The sequence below is a fragment of the Trachurus trachurus genome (genome assembly GCF_905171665.1).
Source record: "Trachurus trachurus genome assembly, chromosome: 13".
Taxonomy (NCBI): Eukaryota; Metazoa; Chordata; class Actinopteri; order Carangiformes; family Carangidae; genus Trachurus; species Trachurus trachurus.
This window is the reverse complement of record NC_139892.1, coordinates 27578174-27601292: the sequence shown is the minus strand read 5'-3', so window position 1 is coordinate 27601292 and position 23119 is coordinate 27578174. Positions and strand designations below refer to the sequence as shown.

General features: G+C 41.3%; 2 protein-coding genes across 3 annotated transcripts in view; one reads left to right on the top strand and one right to left on the bottom strand.

The window, feature by feature from the left end:
* Nucleotides 1–245: 245 nt before the first annotated feature.
* On the bottom strand, nt 246–2673 carry hdac12 (histone deacetylase 12). The gene is made up of 8 exons (XM_083985347.1): nt 2447–2673; nt 2196–2339; nt 1659–1818; nt 1382–1578; nt 1111–1261; nt 903–1019; nt 691–833; nt 246–546 (listed from the first exon to the last, which is right to left on the bottom strand). The coding sequence occupies exons 1-8, from the start codon at nt 2594–2596 to the stop codon at nt 523–525; spliced, it is 1086 nt and encodes a 361-aa protein (XP_083841473.1). The 5' UTR covers nt 2597–2673; the 3' UTR covers nt 246–522.
* A 9028-nt stretch (nt 2674–11701) lies between these two features.
* Nucleotides 11702–23119, top strand: part of stard13b (StAR related lipid transfer domain containing 13b) — a 56636-nt gene continuing 45218 nt past the window's right edge. The window contains exons 1-4 of one of the 2 annotated variants that reach the window (XM_083985341.1): nt 11702–11925; nt 13362–14359; nt 19736–19879; nt 20947–21093. In XM_083985341.1, coding sequence (XP_083841467.1) covers nt 13457–14359; nt 19736–19879; nt 20947–21093 — 1194 coding nt within the window. In that variant the 5' untranslated portion in view covers nt 11702–11925; nt 13362–13456. The remainder of the gene's footprint in view (nt 11926–13361; nt 14360–19735; nt 19880–20946; nt 21094–23119) is intronic. The other variant, XM_083985342.1, reaches the window with a different exon arrangement.

Below are 23119 nucleotides of genomic sequence, written 5' to 3'. Positions count from 1 at the left end.
CATTAAATGTTTTTGTTCATGACTGTTGTGCTGCATTTACTAACATTAGACTTTTTGTACATGTTGGTAGACTGGCATTCAGTGTATTGCACAATAACAGCCAATAGTTTGCAGATAGTTACTGCTGAAGAAGTAACCATAGTATCCTGATGAGGTAAATAAGTCAGACATCTTTTTTTAAATCACACTTCAGCCAAGGAGCCCCAGAGTGATTGTAGCTTATGACATGACAAGGATAGATGGGATAATGTTCCTTCTTTACTTAGACACTGTACTTTCTAAATGATAATTTCATCAAACAGTATATGGGCTCCGCAACAAAAATTGGGCAAGTAATTTCAAAATGTATAATAATTACATAATTTGTCCAGCAGATTACAATACTATGCAAAGTCCATTGTCTCCAATATCTTTTTCAGAACATCAGCTTCCTTTATTGCCACATATTAATATTGGCTTTGGTTCCAAAAGATGAGGTTTCAGTTTGACTTTGAGGATCCTCCTGATTGAGGGGATGCAGTTTTACATTCCACACTCCTTCCAAACCTGCAAGATGAAGAACATGAAATACAGAAATCACTTATGTTCCAGTAAAACCGGTTGTTACACTTTGTTTACAGTTGGTCTGTGTGTTTCTTTATTGAAAGTGGTCATTTGGAAACATCTGTTTAGCAGCTGTGTCTCCTGTACCTGAGCTGCTGCTCTGTGGACAATGGAGTGTCTGAGGGCCAGTTTGTCGATGTCTCTTGAATATCCTCCTCCAATAACGGCAGCAACTGGAACGCCCCTGCTCACCACAGTCTTCATCACATACAGATCTCTCTTATACAGCCCTAGGAGAGGCAAAGTCATTTAAATAAAAATCCTAGGAATGTGGGCTGTGCACCAGTGTTCTTGCTTACCTTGGTCAGTCAGACGAAGCCTCCCAAGTTCATCTTCCCAGTGAGGGTCGACGCCAGCGTCATACAGCACCAGGTCTGGACGAAAAGTGTCCAGTAGCCAGGGGAGGTGGGCCTCCACTGTACAGAACATCAACAGACATGCTAGTTTATATTAAATTAAGCACAGATCTTGAACTCTTTGTCTTTATTACTGCCAGAGTTAACGTGCCTGTGGAGAGGTACTCCTTGTCTTCCAGCCCATCCTCCAGGCTGATATCTAGGTCACTCTGTTGTTTACGGAGGGGGAAGTTTTTCCCACAATGCACTGAGAATGTAAACACACACGGCTCCTCTTTAAATATGAAAGCTGTGCCGTCACCCTATTGGATGCAAAAAAAAAAGGAAATTTGCTGTGACAAAAAAATGCATAAAATTGTTACTTTTGAGACGTATTGTTCTGATGCTACAGAGAGAAAATGGTAGAGACGAGTTAACCCTACCTGATGCACATCTAGATCCACAATCAGAACCTTCCTCTTGGATGGAGAGCTGCCCATCAGATGTTTGGCTGCAACTGCTAAGTCATTGAGGAGACAAAACCCTGAGCCAAAGGTTGGAAAAGCGTGATGTGTCCCTCCTGCTGTACTGCAGGCCAGACCCCTCTGCAGAGCGACTTCAGCTGCCAGAACAGTCCCACCTGTCAACAAGAGAGCAGGTAAGCAACTCATGCAGTGTGATCTTTCTGGGCCACACAGCTGCAAAGTCATCTCTCCTCACCTGTTTCATATCGGCAGCGTCTCACTAGACCCTCGCTCCAGGAGAAACCTGTCCTCCTTTGTTCCTTCTCATTTATCTTCCCATGAATGAAGCTGGTCACGTATTCCTCAGTGTGCACACAGCTCAGTAAATCTTTAGAGGCTATTTCAGGGACCCACACCTACTGAAGATGGAAAATACAAAATACTATAATAATAATAATAATAATAGTAATATAGCCTGTTAATGTGAGAAATGGTCTTCAGCACTACTAGGCCTACTTAAAATCAATAATGATTTTCACTATCAATGATCCTGATGTTTTTTGTTGTTGCTGTTTTATCATATGATGAATAAAAGTACAGAATAGTAGCCTAATAGCAGCAGTACAGTTCCAAAGCACAAAGATGACCAATTTACAGAGACAAAAAACACGAAAATTAAATTGATAAATTGTCAAAATTAAAATACATTAATCGATTATATATGACATTTCATGGCAATAACAAACGTCACAATGGAAAATGTCAAATTGTGAAATATTTCACGGTCCCTCACCTGTCTCTCTGTGATGACCTGGTCTTTGAGTAGAAAGTGGAACACCCGGGGAAACTTGCCCATAGGAAACCTGTGGTTCGGTGGGAGGTCACACACATAGTCCCTGTGATGAACCACCGGAAGCCCGCTGGACTCGTGTCTCACCTGGAGATGAAGGTAACCTGTCAATGTCAGCTTTCATGCGAATGCAGCGTGTTTTTAATGTTCACATTAAAAAGGCACTTCATTGAAGCGGTTGTTTCTTAACTTACTGTTTCTGCATGGAGACGTCTGCAGGCGGTGAACGCTGCACCAAACAACCGTCCCACTTTTACTTCACGTGTTTTCCCAAGTATTTGCTTCATGCAAGTCATTTCTACGACTGAGTTACTGACATGTGGCAGAGAGGTGGTGACTTTCATTCAGTCTAATGTTATGAAACGTTAGTAATAGTAAACAGACTGGAGATGGAGGTGTCCTGTGTGTTGACGGATGTTTGACTGACTGTTTGTCCTCTGTAACGCCGCCGCCTGCTGACACGGAGTGGAAGCACCAGAGTGTGTACAGGCCTATGTCACGGTTGTCTACCACCATCTACTGATTGACAGTGAAAGCTGCAGGTAGTCAATTCAACATCTATTTTGTGTAATTAGTAGTAACGGACGGGTGCTTCGACCACTAAATGTTCTGCTGCATGACATGTTTCAATGGCCACGTGGAGGCTTCAGATGGGATGTTGTAAGTGTCCACTTAGCTCAGAGTGTTATTGTGGTATACCCAGCATTGTTGTTAGCTTTTGTTTCAATAGCCTACATTGTTTGAGATGAAAATATGACCATTCCATACTACAAAAATGTCCTACCTTCATGATAATAATAATAATAATAATAATAAATGGATGCCAGACAGAGGCTGTGCACCATGTGGGAGGCAAAATACGAAAAATGTTGATTTTGTCTCCTGAGCATCATGTCATGTTTGGTAATTTTGTCAAATAATGTTGTGGTTATATAATAAACTATAAAATCTTTACAAAATGAACCTCCATCAAAGTAATTTTAAACACTGGTTCCTATTTTTCAGTGATATACTTTACTTTTAACACGTTCACTGTTAGGATAGAAATAAAAATCAGATTTATTATCATTACAAAATGACAAAGAAAAGAAAAACTAAAGATTATTACGGATATTACAAAAAGTCGAGAACATTTAGGCTACAGATAAAACACACATGTAGCCTCAGGCCTGCTGATCTCTTGAGGAAGGTCAAGATGAGTGGAAACCTGTGCAAATGAGACATCATCAATGATGTGACTCTTTTCATTTTGTAATCTTTCACTTTCTTCCCTCTTGAGTAATCAAATGATCAAGGCTACCTTGACAGCAAGCATTTTCAACACATGACAAATTGCTCATCCTTTCTAGTGTATTTATATATAATTATCTTCTTCAATCATAAGGAGATATTTTTGTCTCTCAATATTTGTCTGCACCCTCACCACCTTTATCCACTCTCCTCTGCAGCTGTCACTGTAAGCTGAGCTCCCTCCTGCTCAGCTCAAGTGTCCGAGCGGCTGGAGAGGATCATTTATGGTGTCACAGTGAAATCATGTCAGATTCACCTGTCTTCAGCCCAACGTCTTCCAATTTAAAGTGACAGAGGACTCTGTGGAAGGGTAAGTGAAGTGATACAAGTCTTTTCACCAGATCTTTTGTACTCTCTTCTATAAAGCTTTCCTTTGACACATGGGTGCTCTAGTTGCTGCATGTGGCTGGAGACCAGTCTCCCTCTCACTGAACTGAGATTAGTATTATGTCTGGTTTTGCTTCTCCATCTGTGTCTGTTTTACATGGCTGGGAGGCAGCTCAAGGCGCTGTCTGGCCTACTGCCGGCTGTGGGGTTCTCCCATGTATGTGTGTATGTGTGTGTGCAAGAAGAGGGTGGTGGATGGGGATTAGTACAGCCCCCACTGGGAGGGGCTTCTGTACTCGCAGGCAGATAAGAAAAAAGACAAGAGCGTTGGCCCCAGGTGCAGAGGAGAAAATCTCCTCATAATAGAGAGAGGAGATTAGAGAGGTAAAATCAATTACTAACATGAGCCCTGTTAACAGGCATTTCAAACAGGGTGAGAGAAAGGAAGGAGGAAAACTTGTTCTTTTTCGTTTCACACACAAAGTGTGTGAAAGCTGGGAACTCAGAACTCTCTTTTCAAATGAAAGACTCCAATATATCCTGGCAGCATGACTGGATAACTGGTTATATTGAAAAGGTTATATTGATTCATTAACATATAGATTTTCTGTTCTGCTTTGGCGGTGCTCTAAATCTCATTTCGCTTAATGGAGTGTGTTGCTGGTTTTACCAGTTTTAGCCTATTTGCTGCACATCACTTTTAGTATCTATCTATCTATCTATCTATCTATCTATCTATCTATCTATCTATCTATCTATCTATCTATCTATCTATCTATCTATCTATCTATCTATCTATCTATCTATCTATCTATCTATCTATCTATCTATCTATCTATCTATCTATCTATCTATCTATCTAATCACATAAATACATCCAGAAATCTAAAACTGCAAAGAATGTGCTTAAAAATTGTATATAAAAATTCCACACCTCCTCCAGCTCACTGGTATAATGTAATGAAATATTTAGTGTTTACCGTTTAGTAATGAGGCAATGACCACAGCTGACAATCAGCTGTGAGGGAGCAGCCGTCTGCTTCAGGGCAGCTGTTTTCAAGGCCTCGCAGCTCTGCGTCTCATTCCTAGCAAAGACAAAGGAAGACACTGACAACTGCTCTTCTTTGATCTGGTTTTCTCCTCTACCATCAGACCAGCCTAACTCAGCCCTTTCACTGACTACAGTCTCTCTTCTTCATCGTGTTTCGATACAATGCAGGGAAATCAAGTTAGTCCCCTCTTTTAAGTATAATCAACCCAAAAAAAGCCATGTAGACTTGACTTAAAGGGTGTGTTGGACTATATACATATTGCATGTCTTTGATTCATACATGGATGAAATCAGTGTTATGCTGCACTCAATGTGTGTTTAACCAAATGAATAACCCTGTCATCCCTGAATAGCCCTGTCATCTTGGCATGTATTTTCACGTTCTTGGAAGCAAATGTGTTTGTTGTCTGACCCCAGCAGGAGCATGGGCGTTTGCATCAGACGCTGGATCCAAACATACTGTACCTGTCATTTACACAACATCACAATCACAACATGGAGCCGTCAAACGCCCTTCACCCCCTCCACCACCACCACCCATCCCCCTCTGTCCTCACCCTCTGTCCTCACCCTCCACCTCATAGCTCAGAGCGGAAGGAATTCGCTGGTTGATTGCGAGTGTTGGTGGAGCGTGTTGCAGCAGGCGAGGACAGGGGTTGTTGTTGGGATGAATTAATTTGTAGCTGTGTGTGTGTGTGTGTGTGTGTGTGTGTGTGTGTGTGTGTGTGTGTGTGTGTGTGTGTGTGTGTGTGTGTGTGTGTGTGTGTGTGTGTGTGTGTGTGTGTGTGTGTGTGAGTGATTGGTGATGGGCGGCTGCTTCGTCCCTATGAGGCAATCCTCCGGTCACATGAAAGAGCCTCCCATCCGTCCCTGTCTTCCTATAATCACAGACGTGCTGGGGGAGACTGGCGGTGAAATTACCGTTCACCAGTGTAATTTACTATAATTTCAGTAAATGGTAACATCTCCTCTCCTTATCACTGGAAATGATATCTTCTACTTACTCTCTAATATTCCTCATTGTTTGGGAATGCCCTGACAGCTGTCGTGTGGCTGTTGCATGGTAAACAGCGGGTGCCGCCTGCATGTGCGAGCCAACAAAATGCCAAGACAAGGAGCAAGGCCAAAAATATACACTTACCCAAATATTTATCAAGACCCAAAGCATCTTTAAGATTAGTCATTTCCACACAATTTAACAAATTGATACGTGATTTGATCCTCTGAAGTTGAATCAACTAGCCTTCAAAAGAATCCAGACACACTATTCTGGTACCAGATCTGAACAATTGCACAACCTAAGAAAACCCCTTAATTTAAGATTTAAGATTAAAATGCACCTGGCAATCACACTGCTTATCTACGCACTGATTTTACACAAACAACTTCCATCACTTAAAGATCATGTGCAGAGAATTATCTTTGGATGGTCGTGTCTGGGGTTGTTTCATCAGTAAAATCAGCCAATTATCAAACCAGATTAATATCTGTCGGCTGCCAAAAGTAATAGCTCTCATGGGTTGTTACAGGAACAGTTAGGATTCTAAATAATTCAACAAAGTGTGTGATGAAGTCCATAGGGGGGTGCTCTTAAGATCCTGAATATGGAAACACTATTTAGTTGATGATAGCACAGTTGTCTCATTAGCATATGCACACTGATTTACATAAAACACTAAGTACAGATAAGAATATGGATTAGGGCGATCTTGGGCTGTTTTGTTGGATACAATTTAGATTTTTGTCCTGTTTAGTTTCATAGTATTTACATGTGACTTCAGTTAGACTCTTTCTTATTCTTAATGTGCTCAAGGTTGTTGCTGATTGAATTGCTATGTTGTCACATAACATCACAACTGAAACGCTGAAAGTTGCTGTTGTTTCGAACAAAAAACCGATAATTGTGTTTACACCATAACCTCTGAGTTGTAAAGATTTAATCATCTTTGCATGCGAAACGGCTCAGATGATGTGATCAGCACTTCAGATAGAGACACAGTGAGACTGCAGAGAGAAGTGATAATACACAACATCTGCCATTGGTCTGTGGTATGCTGGGAATCTGTAGGGGAGTCGGAAAGCAGTAGAGATATTGAGTCAGACTGTGGTATTGCCGGAATGTTTTCTAATGATGTTTACGTTTTGTATTGTACTTGTCTGTTTTCCACAGATGGGTACTGTTCATGTTACATAACAAAGCTGCATGCAATCGCATAACAACCACCGAAATAGACATTTATGCTCTGACACACACTGCCCTCAGACATAATGCAGCAGAAAGTGAATCCTATCAATGTTACAGGGGCAGATAACACTGTGAATCTTTGCCGCATCTCCACAGACTCACTCTTGTTCCGCGCAGCAATGACATGTTGCATTGCAGCCACATGTTTCAGCAACACAGCTGGCTGGCTCCATTCTTTTCCCCTCACTTTAATCTCACTATGCCATGTGAAGACCACAGGCACTTCACAGCGTCTGGTCTGCCCCCATCTTGACAGCCATGTTGATACCGCTGATAAGAAGGAGAGACAGAAAGTGAAATGACAGCACAGAATGTGTTTCTCCTCACACACTGTAAAACATTGTCCCAAACAGCGGCTGGATGTAAAGTAGCTTTCTGCAGTCCAGTCACTGTGATTTATATTTTTACCTCTCGAAACTTTCTGCCTCTTTTTCATTTTGTTGTTTGAATGATGATGTATTTGTATTGGTGTGATGCAGTAAACATACATGACTGATCATTTTGTTTGTCATTAGCTTCATTTTTTTAAACACTTTTTTTTCTTTTATTTAGAAATAATTAAGTTCTCCAAAGAGTAATACGACACATCTACAGTATAATGTTACCAGTCACATGACAGACAGATTTAACAATGAGAGGTCACAATTGTTGTACCAGAAGTTGAAATGTTCTAACTGGATCCTTCATTTCCCATAATGCACACCGATATACCATATTTTAAACTGATCATACTGACACTTTCTCTCGACGTTCTATTCGTTTACCTCCAAAAGCTTATTGTCTTTAATGGATTGAAATTGAATTAATAGATGTGAGCCTTTTAACATCCACATATAGTGAGAAAGGATATTAATGAAAAGTTCAGTCCAGAACTGAGGTGTTTGAAAAGTATTTTTGCATTGGCTGTTTGCTGTGTGTGGCCCCTGTCGAGAGCTGATTTGTTGCACAGTCTTGTGTGAGATTGTCATGTGTTTTACAAAGTCTAAAAATAATAACAGTCTAGAAAAGACGCAAATGTATCTAATGGATTCAAATGTTAACCAAAAAGTCTACATTTCCATTCTGGTTTGAGATTAATAATTCAAAAAGTATTTTGTATCCCCAGGTGCTGCAATTCTTTCGTGAGTGGGTCATGAACTCTGTCGTTGTCAGTCTCTAACATGTTTCCAGCTGGAGTGAGTGGTGAACAGTCTGGGAAATTATCATTCTGATCGCACTGTAAATCAGACCAAGACAAATAATAATATCCTCTTACAGTCACATTTGCTTCTTTCTCGACGGGTTGGCACTGAGATTCTCTGCCTGCCAATGATCTGCATCTGGGCCTTGGTATGCCTGCCATGTCTGGCAGTTTGCTTTGGCAGCCTGTCCATGTTCCCTGGGTCTTGTCTTGACATAGTTGTCATAGCTGTGATCTGCAGCAGGGAGCCATGTCTTATTTCCATTTAGTTCAATGCAGCTTGATATAAGTTTCATTTAGAGTTGATACTGAGTAGATGTAAAATTTCTTACTCTCAGTTTTATTTAATCTAATGTTTAATAATTAATATTACGGAGCGTCGTTTAGCAGAGTGGGTTGAGAAGGTGCCCCACATGCAGAGGCTGCAGTCCTCGCCACAGCGGCCCCGGTTCAATTCCACCAGTGGTCCTTTTCTGCATGCCATTCCCCCTCTCTCTGTCTCCCCATTTCCTGTCTCTCTACAGTTGTCCTATCAAAAATATAGGGAGAAACAAGTGATTTTCCTAAAGTAAAGTTAACTATAAAAACTTACTTACTGTGAACAGTCAAATGTCACCAACTAAATCCTTAGAAATCATAGAAAAGCAAATGGTTTTGATCTCCAAGTAAGACTGTGTCCAGTTAGCCATACTAATGAAACGGCTCTGAGGAATTCTATGTTGATCAGGTTGTCCAGCACTTCTGTCCAGGCTGATACATAATATTCAATCTTCCTTTAGGATTTATTGTAATAGCTTTACTGCTCACCTGACTTTTCCTCAACAACAGGGCAAAAATGTTCTTTTTCAGGTACTTCTCCTCAGCATCAGCCAGACTTGTATAGCGCTAACAAGTAATAAGTGTGGGATTGTTAACCACATTACCTGATAAACATCTGTAAAACTGGCACTTTTGTGATGTGAGCATATTATCTTTTACATATTTACCCTCAAAGAACTACTGTGTCTCCTGCACATAGCCTCACAGAGCCACTAACATGGCTACAGACTCTCTTGTCTTGTTAAAGCCAAATTTACCCCAACTAATCTACAAATCTCAACAGTCATATCAGCAACATCAACAAATATTATTCCTTTAATGAAAGTGAAATAATAAACCTGATAAATGACTCAGAAAAAAAATTGAAATTGCAAAAGTGGAAAGAGAAAATTATGGTGTTGACAGTCTATCAAACTGAACTGAAGCTTACAGGCAGAGCTTGGCACTTGGCCACTGTAAAGTAGCCCGCTTTTATGTCCCTCCTCCTGCTGCAGGTGCTGATTCTCCCTTCTATCCCCTGCCAAAGCCTGTTATTGTTGCAATGACACAAACAAGTCCGATTTTTTTTCTTGTTTCTTTTCATCATGGCCAGGGGCAGACAGGGCCGGCCAGGTTGGCTGGTGAGAACATCCAGCTGCGTTTGAGCTGAGCTGTTCTCACTCCCACTGGCCTTGGACAGGTCACCTCCACAGCTCAGATAGACCAGGCAGAGAAAAGGCTGCTATTCATTAAGTGCAGCCAATTATTCAAGTTGGTGTTTCCCAAATGTTTTTCACCGTAGGAGCCGGCACAGGGGACAGACACATTGTTTGTCTCTACCTCTATTCATCTCATCAACTCTCTCTCTCTCTCTTTTCTCTCTAGCGCTTTTCTGACTGCACACCTTTGTCTCCTTCTGCTGACAGGGAAAAGAAGATCACAACATGTTTTCTGCCAGCTGCTCCATAGTCACACTTGATTTGTATCAAAGTGTATACAGCTTATGGTTTGATTGTGAGGGACAGTTCAGTTCGAGTTGTACGACGTGACGTTCATGATTAGCAACATTTCTGTGTAAACACAGATATCCAACAAGGACATCAGGAATGTCATTCACCCTGACCGAAGATTGGGAAACATCAAAAGTTTGCGTACATGACTTATCTCGCTGGTCAAACAGTGGGTTTACTGCTGTTGTGCAGCTGGATTCTCAGCTATTCCCAATATACATCTGAATATTTTTATTTTTGTACTTTATGTCTTATTTAGCTAGCAAACTAATTTCTGCATAGTGTTTTAAGTAGAAGAGTCAGTGCACTTTAAATAGGGTAAGGCCTCACTGATGGCTATCTTCATTTAACAAAGTGTATGTTTTCACAGCATAGAGATAGCTTGTGAAAACAGATGAAATAAGCTGTGACCCTCTTAGAGAGAGAATGAAAAGCAAAAATATTTTATGAATGAGAAAAGTGAGTCAATATCCTCCCACCCCCCACCCCCTGCCCCAGCTGGAGGTCAAACTGAGTCCAAGGGCTGTGGCTTCACCATGTCACTGCTGGTGAGGAGACTGAATAAAAAAGTGAATAAAGAGATGAATTAATTATATAACACCCCCCACTCCCCCGTACCTTGATATAAAAACAAGGGCAATATCAAGAGTGAGTTCAGATTCCTTCTACATTACTCCTGTCCTACCAGGGAGCCCCTGAGCAACATAAACAGGAAGTCCTAGGCCCAAGAGCAACGCAAATGCTCAGACATGCCTCTTTCATGTTTGTCCATGCTTATCTCTCACTTTCACTTACGTTCACCCATAATCATACATGCAGCTTTTACCCACCCTGAATTACAAGAGGATGACGGTGTACTGAGGAATGACTTGGCTCTAATTTCCAAGATGGTTGTTCTTTTTTTTTCTTGTTATTATTTAATCTACTACAAACACATCATTGATGTTTTGGTGATTCCTTGATTTCCTGTGTAATTGTTATTTCCGACACAACCAAAATTTGAATCAATACCGAGCACTTTTTTTTTAGCATCCCATTAGTTCATTTATAAAGATGATTTATAAAGTATCTACATCACGCATTAACCTGCTTCTTAATGACAGCTTTCCTGTTTACACTGACAAATAAAAACTAGCTTTTGGTTTCAGTTCAGCATCAAATCCTCTCACAAATAATCTAAACCTATGTGTAATATGCCTCAGTAAATCTTGGTGCTTCACAGCCTTTCAGACTTGAAAGCATTCCTCAGCCTGGTGTTTTGAAGTGATAGGTCATGGATGCGGTTCATCTTGCTCCTCCACAGCTCGGCCCCAATGAAGTCAGCCATTCCTCACAGCCTGTTTGTGAGGGCTGAAAACCCATTTCACCTTGTTCTTTTTACAGTGCCAAACACCACTGCTCCCTCCACCACCACCCATCCCTCTCCCCTCTCCTCTCACTCCCCCCACCTCTGTCTCCTTTCTCCTCCCCTTTCCATCTCCCAACAAGTACACATTCTGCCCGCTCTTACGCATATTCTGAATGGTTTAGTCACTGCTAGCTGAACACTCCTACAGGCCCCAAGGGAAACACAAGAGGACGAGGGGGGGTGATAGTTGTGATGACAAGCTTGCCTTTTAGCAGAATAGGCCTATGGGGACATAAGTGTGGCTCTGCGATAGGCTGTCCAACCCTCTCTGCTCCTACAGGAACTAGTCTCACTGCCACTTTTTTTTTTACCATGATCTCAGTGACAGTTTGGGCAACACAGACAACTCTGTTCCAACCAGCAGGTGAGTCTTTCGCACTCTCCTCTTTTTTCCTTTGAATATGAAATCTAGAGAAACAATTAAGTGCAGGATCAAACAACACTTGTTTTGAGTTGTGAACGTTTTACTATATTTTGCTCCTACATGAAACAACTTGTTCACAACCTTTCATTTGAAAATTAACACGGATGCTTTTTTCACTCTTAAATAAGTTGTACTTAAGCCTTCCCAGTTCATTTTCACTCTGTGACTTCTTCTCTCCATTTAAACCTGCTCTGCATTCATCTGAGAATAATGAGACCTTCTTTGCATAGTGTTTTTTTTAAAGAGGGGTTTCTTGGAACGAGCCCTAATCTCCTGTACACGCATTTCACATTTGCCATGTAAGGACAGGTTTTTACAGCAGGCTCTATACAGCGTTCATTTACTTATTATGTAACGTCAGTGTGTGAAACTATGGTCAGATCACTGTGACAGATTTATAAGAACTTTAATATAAGAGTTTTGTCCTTGTCTACGAGGTTGCTTTATCTGCTTGTTTCACCGAAGGCAAAAGAGTGTGTTTGCGTATGTGCGTGTTTGTGTGGGTGGCAGTGTGTGTCAAGTGTCTCAAGGCCATGGTAAAGGCACTGCCAAGTGCAGCTTTCTCACAGTAACAGCAGAGATCCACGTGTGCAAAATTAACAGACATTTACTTTCTGTAGCTGTGTTTTATATTAGATGATATAAAATAACTGTTTGTTTTCTATAAGAATCCCTGAGCTTCAAAACTTTACAATTAAGTATTTTGCTGTCACAACATGATGTTGATTCCTCTCAGCAGATCTCATGTACAGTAGGACATCCTTACTCTGAAAGTTTCTTGCTCCTTTGTGTTTTGTGAACTCATCTGAAAAAGTCTGCTAATGATAGACTTTAAGGATGAACAAGGACGTAATCTGTCGGCACAAATGTACAATTGTTTCTTTTATGTTGTTTTATGTTTTAGCCTATGTGAACGTCAGACCCGTCCAAGTTGTGTTTTAAAGAAGGGCTTAATGAAGGGGTGAGAGGGATGTTACACAGTCGACCAGGGACATCTTCTGTCCTGATGAACGGTGCAGTGTGTAGTAAATCACTGAGTGGGGAAGAGCAGTCGGATTCCTCTGTGCAGTGATGTCACCGTGATCGTGTGTGAAACAGATCCAGACTTGAACAGCCCAGCCTGAGCCAGATGTTGAATTTCACAGCAAGCTCTTGGCTAGATGGCACGTACCCAGAGCTGCTCTGAGCTAGATTTAGAAGCTTTACATTAAACTCCAGTAGCATGCTGAAACGTAACCACCCACAGGACACAGAGACACACAGAAGCGCTCTAAAGAGTATGTATGGTGTTTGTTGTTGTTCCTCTGCTGCGGTGAAATAATCTTCATCTCTCAGATTGCATTCCATTCACATATTTTCACTTCTGTTTGTTTCAGGTTATCTGCTGTGTGGTTTTGACGGAGCAACTTGGATGAAAAAATGGCCAGCCGATACATTAGGCACAAATACCTGTGGATTTATGTTTTGAATTATGAGAAACTGTAAAACAAAAATGGAGAGTCCATCTGTGATGAATTTGCAGGGAGATCCCTTTCGGACAGTTTTAGGATCACACACATTTTCAACACAGGAGTCATCATCAGAGAGCGCCTCACCAGACCTCAGAGGGGATGATCGTCTCACTGAAGCTCAAAGCTGCTCACTCACTGAGCCAGATCAGGGCAAAACAGAGCTGAAGAAGAGTTTTGTCTGCTGTGAATTTCCCGAGGCTGTGTGCTCTGAGGAGCCAAGACAAGTGTCAGTCGCTCCTGAGGGAGCATCTCCTGACCCGAATCCACTGACCTCAACTCAGCTTCAAGAAGCAGGTATTGACCTCACATCACCTCGCTCAAATGAAGACTGGTGTAGTAACTTTCCACTTCCTGTTCTTGTCACAGAGGGTCAGTCAGATCAGGAGGTTCATGATCACACTTGTCAGATGGTGGATCCGAACTGTGGATGTGTAAAAACAGAGCTGCAGAGAAACTCAAACGGCGATATCAACAGACATCCGGGGGACCTGTGCTCCATCCTAAATCTAAACTCTACTCCTCCACTCATCGACCCTACATCTGGGCCTGATTTAGGCCAGAGAGTCCTGGATCTCCCACGTATTGTGAAGCACAAACCGACGTCCATCACCTTCTCCGATAATGCTTGTGCCGCCGGAGCCAACGGCCATACTTTTGCCAACGAGAGCTCAGATGATGATGACGATGATGATGATGATGATGAAGATGACAATAACAATGTGTTCCCAGAGCTGTCTCAGAGTAGAGATTGTTTTATCAATCACAGACATAGGAGCAATGGCAAAGACAAACAAAAGAGGAGAAGTGATTGCCCAGGCAGCAACAATGGTTACGAAGCAGAGGAGGAGACCAGCAGTAAAGAGGTACGTTGCAACTGACTTAATATCATCCACAGTTAAAGTTAATGTTTCCACACTGTTGTATATTCACTTAAAAACAAAATAGAAGAGATATTTTAAGGCAGAGGCATAAAATCATCCTTTTAATATTATTACCACTAAATACAAGAGAACAACATTTTAAAATCACTTTAATTAAAAAAAATACATGGTAATATATCATTTACATAACATAAATTCAATATATAACATATGAAATATGTACTATATATGCAGATATGATTTTAGCCCATTTTAAAATATCTTCCTATCTTTGTCCCTTCATCACATGTGATGAATTAACCTGGACTTAAAAAAATAAAACATTTTCTAAAAGTGAAATTAAATAAATAGATGACCCCAAAATAAGTAAAAGTGGAGAAGACAGAACTTAACATGCGGCATTTGTATCAAAATGCAGAACGCTTTGCACACAGAAAATACTGTAGATGTAGTGATTTTATTGACTGCCTTTGGTTCAAAGAAGGAAAAGACAAAATTGTAAGAGCTGATATCTGCAAGCTTCCTGCATCTGACATCGCTACACTCTGGGATAATGCCTATAGTGTGAGGGAGTACACTGGCTTTACATTTGGAGCTGGTGGAACACAGCTCCTGAAGGAATGCAAACAGCTTCTGCTTTCTCTCCACTCCCTCAGCTGGCAGCGATGTTTTGACAGAGCCCATCGCCGGCTGTATTAGCCTTCAATTACTGAATGTCTCTCTTCTCTTCAACAAGTCAAGGCACATTTCCGTCCCCTTTTCACATAACCTCTACCCTGACCTTGGTTTTAACCATGCTGTAACCCCCAATCCGTATTTTTTATTGCCTATTTAAAGTCTCATATGTACATTTATAAATATGTTCAGTAGTGTTGGACATGGTTCCCATTACAGCTGCAGGGAGCAGATCCAATTGCACCTAACTGTCATGCTTTTGTAAACACCCTGCAGATAATACTGCAATGTAAACAAGGTAGAGCAAATGGCTGCTGGAGATTAGACCCTCTGTCTGTTGGTCGGGTTGGATGTTGAAGTAATGCCAACTTTATGTGCAGAATGACACTGGGCTCTGAATGGGTTGTTTTGGAGAAGAGTGGAAGAATGCAGGGAATCCAGGGGAGCCTGTTGTAAATATTATCAACGGACGGCAGGTCAGTGCTTCTCCACAGTGTCCGACCACAAGCCCTGGTCTCATGTGGTGGACTGTAGAGTCGGCATCACTGTAAGAAAGACTTTAATTTCAGGCAACGTGCTGAGAAGGAACAGAAGTCCATTGATTTCATGAGAAGATGTGGAAACTTAGAAAGACAGGATAAATGAGAGAAACTGTACCTTATATAAGATTATAATAATTAGGAAAGTAGTAGTTTAGATTAAGAATGAATGTTAGCATGCATTATATAATTAAACAACTTCAAACATAACCCTTAACCTAACCCTAACCCAAACACTAACAGTAGATAAATAAATGAACAGTAAATAAACATTAGATATAAAAGTATAAAAGTCTGCTGGTCTGATTAAAGAACAAAGACCACAGCTGAGGATCCAGTTTAGCCTCAACTATAGAAATCCACACAGAGGATTCATGGAATAGCCTGTGGATGTAGTTGTTAGCATTAACCATATGAGGGCACTGTATACCTAGTATTCCCACTCTGTCATCTCATGACTCCCCCCTGCCTGCTTCATTTAGCTCAGCGGTGACTAAATGCCCCCAAAAATAAACATATCTTCACCTATCTCTCCCACTCTGCAGATATCTCTGTGGCTGTGTTCACTTGGTGCGTTGCATCGTCTAGAAATTAAGAGTGAAATTTATTCCTCTGAGTAGCCAGGTAGCCGTTGCCCTTTCGCATGACCGGCTGCTACATTTGGATACCTCCATGGTGATCTCTGGCACTCTGTGGGTGGCGCAGACTAGGCACCGAGCCCAGAGCTCACACACTTAACTCCTCATTTCCATGTCAAAGCCACTGTGTTGGGGTTCACAATGTGGCCAATTTGCGCTGATAAAGTTATAGTCAGCTCACATATTGTTGTCCCTTGAAGATAACATTAATGCATTTATCTAAAGGATTGACTCATACCAGCTCAGTTGCCATGGTATGAGGGCTCCACACAATTGCCGGGGCCGGATCGAGGGGAAAGGCACGAAGAGATGAATCAAGGGTAGTGTCTCACTTGAGCGTCAAGCCTCCTCTGGAATTTGTCTCATTCTGAGAAGAAGTGCCCACATTCCTAAACAGCACCTTGTGGGGATGTCACTGAAAAGAGACAGTGTGAATGTGTTCCAGATTTGGCTTCAGTGTGCACTACATTGGGGCATCTGTTTCTTCCATTTGGGTTTGTCTGACACCTGGGGTTAATTAGTCCAGCTCACAAGATGCTCAGCTTCTTCCATTTCCTTCTCTTATACGTTTTCAGTCCTTATGCTAAGAATAACAAGGGCTTTTTCCCACAAATATCTCCTAGAGCTTTTTGCTTCTTATCTGAACATTCAGAATTGTCCTTTCACAGACAGACATACTGGACCAAGAAGGCTATGTCACCCTCAGCATTTGTGCTTGTAATCACAGTGACTTACTCCCAATCTTCAACTAAATACTAATTCATCCTATACTCACTTTATAGTGGTCCAGTCAGTCTGTAGCTTAACTTTAGATGAAGGAATGTTCACCCACTGGTGTGCAGTAATGAAGATTTGTTCTGAACCTATGAAAACAAATTTGAATTTACAAACAGTTCTCTTGTCTTTTCAGAGGAATACAGTCACTTCCTGGTCTGCCCCTGCTGATCATGGGTCAGTTTGTGAATTTACAGTACACAGTGAAACAGGCTCAAATGATCTTCACACCCGTATCACTTCATAAACTCTCAGATAGACTACCTTGTCATCAGCCTGTGATTCAGGGATTCAGAAAATTACAAAACTACATTTCGTCGATCCCTTGTGGTTCTACAAATCTCAGATTTAAAGGAAGGTTCTGGCAAAGAGTCATCTTGCTCTCATTATTGATCCGTATTATCATGTGTTGACAACAAATTATACGAAAGTATGTGAAGGCCATGTAATACGTTTAGCAGGCACAGAGGATTGAGCTGTCTAAACGTCCTGATCAAGTGTCAAACTTTTTACCTTCCCTGCTCATTGCCACGCTTGGAAGGCAGACAGAGCAGTTAAGGGAAGCTTTATTTTTTCCTCTCAGTGACCCTGGATGACCTCCTCAGGCCTCAGAGGTCAGCAGGGGATTGGTCAGATTTAGGTCATTCCTCAGGGATTGAGGGGAAAAAGGCACTTTCTCCAAGTGCCAGTCAGCTGACCGTGGGTGGTCAGCAGTCAGTCTGGTGTCTAGAACCTTAATTCATCATAATATGGAGGAATGCAACATAATATAAGTCTGTCAGTGCCTTAATCATATAATCAAAATGTACTGCCTCGTGGAGAATGATCTGCAGCTCGTAGGAAGGAGACTGACATGTGCCAGTGTGACATATGAAACCAAACCCTAAACACTGTTTGTGATCTCTAAAGGTGAATGACTTGTTTTTCATTTGACTGGGTAGTAAACAGTGCATGGATTGTACATTGATTACAAAAGCTCTCACTAAAGGTCTCAGCGATGACCTGTACTCATTCAAGCCCCACTCTCTTTTTTCCATAATCTGTATAATTTTAGTCAAATCACAGTAAATCAGTGAAAAATACTAAAAGTTTGTAATCAAAATAAAAAGTCAGAACCCTTCACTCAGGCCTCTCAGACCCACACCCTGTCCCAAGGCATTGTGGGGGTTTCCCCATCACAGCAGTTATTGACGAGTCCCTTCAATGAAATGATTGTGCATGTTATAAATGGGGAGAAAAAAACTGACTTGATTCAGAAGTGGCCGGCAGTAATTAGGACTCAGTCACGCTCTTTAGTTTTAATTCCAGGAAATTATTATTAATTGTTTTGTTGTTGTTTTGGGTTTATTTTGATGGAGATGATGATGGCCACTTCTGGGACTTGAACTGTCCATGTATATCAGCTTTAAATTGAATTGGAACAAATCAACATTGAAGGATAACTGTGAGATGGAGCTGTCTGTTATGTCCACCACAACATGTTAAAGCCTGGAATTTGGTTCATCACATGTTGTTTTCTCCCTTAGCCGTTTTCAGCTAAATATATCTAAATATGACCAGAGCAACGAAGCCCGGTTGAAATTCAAAGAGTTCTTATCATTTTCTTGGATACAATACCCCGCGGTCCACAATGATGCTGTTGAAGAGTATGTATCATGTGACCCTCAACAGCACCATAGGCAAGGACCTCCCCCCTTCTACACACACATACACATACACATACACACACATCTCTGCACTACACAACAATGTTAATTTATGTTTTGGTGACTGAGGTGTATCCTGCTGATTTATGAGGCTGGACCTCCAGATCCTCAGACACAGCTCCTGTCTGTGTGAGGATGGTCTATTTATATACACTGTGTGTCTGGGGAGTAGTGAAAGCCGGTGCAGGGAATTCCATCATGGTGTGTATGGCACACATGTCTGGAGCCCTCCTCCTTTGCTCTTTCACCCTGAGAAGCGTCTGAGGAGATCACATTTCCATGTGTGGCAGCAGCTCAGGCCACTGCTGTAGCATCTGCAATTTACAAGATACTTTTTTGAGTTTGCCTGTAACTCTTATTTGAGTTTAGGGCAGTGTAGTAAATTGACAGATGCTCTCCATTACCTTAAAACTCTCATGTGTCAGATAAGTCTGACACAGTTGGCAGCCAGTTACTGGACAACCCCTCTGTTTCTACCCCTTCTACTTTGTCGGTAGGTTTGAAAGTTTCAAAACACTTTTTTTCTTCTTTTTTTTTTGATGAAGTTTAGCTCAAGCATAAAATTAAAATGCCAAACAATTAAAGGAAGAATCAACAAGTGTAGCACTGTGAGTGTATACATCCAATGAGAAAATGTATGTGCATAATCTATTTATATATTTAATGTTATTTAGATCATAGATAATGGTAACAAAAAATAAAATAAAAGCCCATAATGTGCTTAGAAAATAAAAAGACTTGGATAAATAATCACACAAATATGTAAAATAGCCAAATTAATTAATAAATTATGAAACACCACAATACAAACCTCCAAATTATCTTTGGGTTTGTGATTAACAAAACAAGGATCAGAGAAGTCTGTATAATTGTGAACATATTTTCCAAATAAACACTGACAACCTGCATAAAACAAGAACCACAGAGTGTATTAACATGCCACTATCAGCTCAGTCTCTCACTCAGTGCTCTGTCAACAGGTTGGCTTGTCTAGTCTCATCTTGGTTCTTGCTTGATTACCCACAGGAGTCTCCACAGGTGACGTCTCCGTGGTCAGAATCAATGAGCCATCTGATGAGGAAACTGGACCGACTTAATCTGGACATAGAGGAGGCTCTGAGTGCGAGCTCTTCACCCTCCGCCACACCCTGCACTGCACGCAAGAAACAGGTGAGACTGTGCTGATCAAGAATGGACTGTGTATATTCTGTGTTTACGAAGCAGCAGAAGTTCAACCTTCATTACCTAATGGTATGTGCGCTGTCACGGTTGGTACTGTACGCATTCCTGTGAAGCGTATGCTGCATACTTGGTCATGCCTTTTAAACTTCACTTAATCAATTTACTTTGCTCTGTTGAGAGAAAATCCTATTGGATTATTTGGACCTGTAAGCGACAGGTGTTCGGCAGAATTTTATGTCCTGGACAGTTTCAAAAAGTGTTGCACATCAGATTTAGAGTCAAACAAGCTCTCTCAAACGGAGCAGTGGGGAGATACAGAGTGTTGATCTCGTGTGAGTCTCTCACACGTCTGTGACTTTTGAAATATGGGGATAAAGTCTGTCTGTGACACTATGGGCTTTGTCGGACCATCTTATAGTCTCCCACTGAGTTGAGTGTGTTTTATGATGTAGACTTGCAGCTCTCAGATGTGATACTGGAGTCTAGTCGGGTCTGAATGGTGCGGCAGGAACAGACAGCTGTTGTGCCTCTGAAGCTGTGCCTGGGACCATGCGACTCTGTTCCTAAACAGGGCTCTTCTCATGGTGGCATGTTTCATGAATTATCCCACTGGAGTTAGCATTCAGGAACAAAAGTGCTCTTTTGGACTCCGTATGTATGTATCAAACAGAGGAGCTGTTGTGTTGGAAGGGAGTTAGTATGATTTGGTCTATTAGGAATGGTTGACAGAGGCTTACATGCCTCCCAGGCATCTGCATAACCATCCCAGGCATTCACTATCACTTACTTTAACTAATGACAGGCGACTGGGCAAGACAAGACATCTTTACTGGGATATCTGACAAGGTCGTAATCTCTGTCCTCTCAAAAGAAGATCCTCACATATAAGCTCCTTTGTGAGCTTCTGTCAAGCTGAATTGAGAGTTGAAGATTTCACTTCCCCAGCCGTTGACCTCAGCCTCTTGTTTTCTTTTCCACTGGCCACCGTTGAGTCCATCCTGTTCTGCCAGACAGAGACCGACCCAGTCCTGATTGTTGTTGTGATGTTGTTGCAGTGGGGTGCTGTTTCAAAGTCTACTTCAAACCAAACCCCGAACAACCAGGATCTGGAAAGACCAGACGGAGGGGAATGTCCGAGCCAAGACAGATCATCTGCCTCTCGCTGCGCCTCAGCAGGAACAAGAGCAAGAACCAAGAAGACGGTAGGTTTCTCAAACCATCACAGCTTCCTGCAGGCATCCAGAACATTCTCTGGGTCAATAAGAAATCAAACTTGTAAAGTGTAGTACAGTACATGTAAACTCTTCACACACAGTACTGTGGTCCATTTGTCATCTTTGAGCCTGTGAGCTGCTAAATTCCAACGAGTCCACAACTGGTTGCACATGTTTTCTTTTTTTTCAGCTCAAATCTGGCTCTAGTATTTTTGGGTGACTGCCATGATCTGTTTACTTCCTGCATTGCACAAAGTATTTCTCTCTGCTAATTCAAGACGTATGTCCATCTGTTGCTGGGAAATTTTCATCTTAAATTAACATTTCATGTACATCAACTGTTTATCTCTGGACTAGTTTTATATGAGAGGAAATTATTTATTTGAGATTTGAGTCGTTTGTCGTTTGTCAACAAAATGTAGAGTGTAACAACGGTCAGATCCACCTGAAATGGTCACATCATTTAAACACCAATTTGTTCATCTATTTATTTAACATTGATGTATTCAGGGTAGTTTCACTGAGAGGCAGGCTCTCGTTTACAGGAATACTCTGACAATACTCACACAGTTACACACGTTCACACCTGGAAGACCCACCGGCCACTGAGCAGCTGTGGTTGTGGGCACCTCTTGCACCTCTCGATGAGAGAGGAGCAAGAAAAAAAACAGAATGAGGAATGATTCATGGTCTTACAAAATATTTTCATAAGCGTTCTTATCAGTTTCCTTCATTAATAGAATCTGTGAAACCTACATTTCACAATAACATATTTGACCCTTCTGTCACAATCACTGTGTTGACAGAAGAGGATAAAAAAAAATCACAAATAACACTCCAGAAGGAGAGTTTTTTTTCTAAGATGAATTCATCACCAGTTTGCTGAAACTCAGACATCTTCTCTGCTACAGCTGCTCCTCCTGCTACATCTGTAAATATTTGAGGTTTGCACTGGGAATAAGGTCAGCTTAGGCATTCTTAAACAAGCAGCACTCACTGCTGGACCAAGTATATAAATGTCACTATTCAACAGCCCTAAGAGAAACAGACAACTGAGAGATTTGCAGAATGCAGGGCGGCTTTAAATTCAAAGCCTTTCAGCTTGTGCTTTGTGCGCTCTTCATGGCTGCGCTGCAGTGCAATGGCAAACAACCTGCATATAAGGGAACAGCCATTTCAATGCGCACAATATAATTCCCTATATTATTCGATGACAGCTTGCCAGCTTGTTACTTTGTCATATCAGTTCTATAGAGTATTATTAAGGTTTTGTTTTGTTTAGCAGTAAAGATCGGGGTGAGGCAGAGTTCAGCATAATTAGATCAGAGATTCAAAGACAGATTGTTTTGTCTGTAGGCAGTGGGTCCTTCAGATGAGATGCAGTTTGCCAGAGTAGATGCCACCTGTCTCTTTTGTAGAAGCCATAACTACCTCTTGAAAATGGCAGCAGCGCAGGTTAAAACTTGGCTTGAGGACAGCTGGGAATGCTGACAGATGTTAATGACAAGAGTATTTTGGCTGCAGCGTAACCTTCAGTTTAATGATATCACTTGTTAATCAGTGGCTGTTATACGAACGATACAGATTTTCCAATGATTTCTTATATATTGAATTTCATGTATGTCACAGTGCTAGTGTTTCATGTCTTACAAGTGTTAAAATATAATGTGTATTTTGTACAGCTGAAGGTTTGTAGGGCAAAGGCAATGTCTGAAAACTGATCATCATCTGTATGGAGCTCTGAAGGATGGGATAAGACAGAATTTTAAGAGATAAATTGACAAACTGCTTTCTGGCAGACAGTTATATGAGAAGGTCAACACCATTGTTATGTTTGTCTACATAAAGCTATAGATAGCAGCTTGTCACCTTAGCTTAGCGTACCAACTGGAAACAGGAGGGAACTGTTAACCTGGGTCTGTCCACTATTTATAAAATTCCCTGCACCATGAACTTCTTCCTCCTCCAGCTTGCAAATAAGTGCATTGAAAAAATGTTTGTCCATTTCGAGTTG

What these genes read in the sequence shown, in the direction of transcription:
- hdac12 (XM_083985347.1), bottom strand. Translation starts at nt 2,596, where the DNA reads ATGAAAGTCACCACCTCTCTGCCACATGTCAGTAACTCAGTCGTAGAA. An exon ending in GCTTCGTCTGACTGACCAAG is followed by an intron (nt 834 to 902) that starts GTAAGCAAGAAC and finishes TGCCTCTCCTAG; the next exon opens with GGCTGTATAAGAGAGATCTG. An exon ending in TCCACAGAGCAGCAGCTCAG is followed by an intron (nt 547 to 690) that starts GTACAGGAGACA and finishes TTCATCTTGCAG; the next exon opens with GTTTGGAAGGAGTGTGGAAT.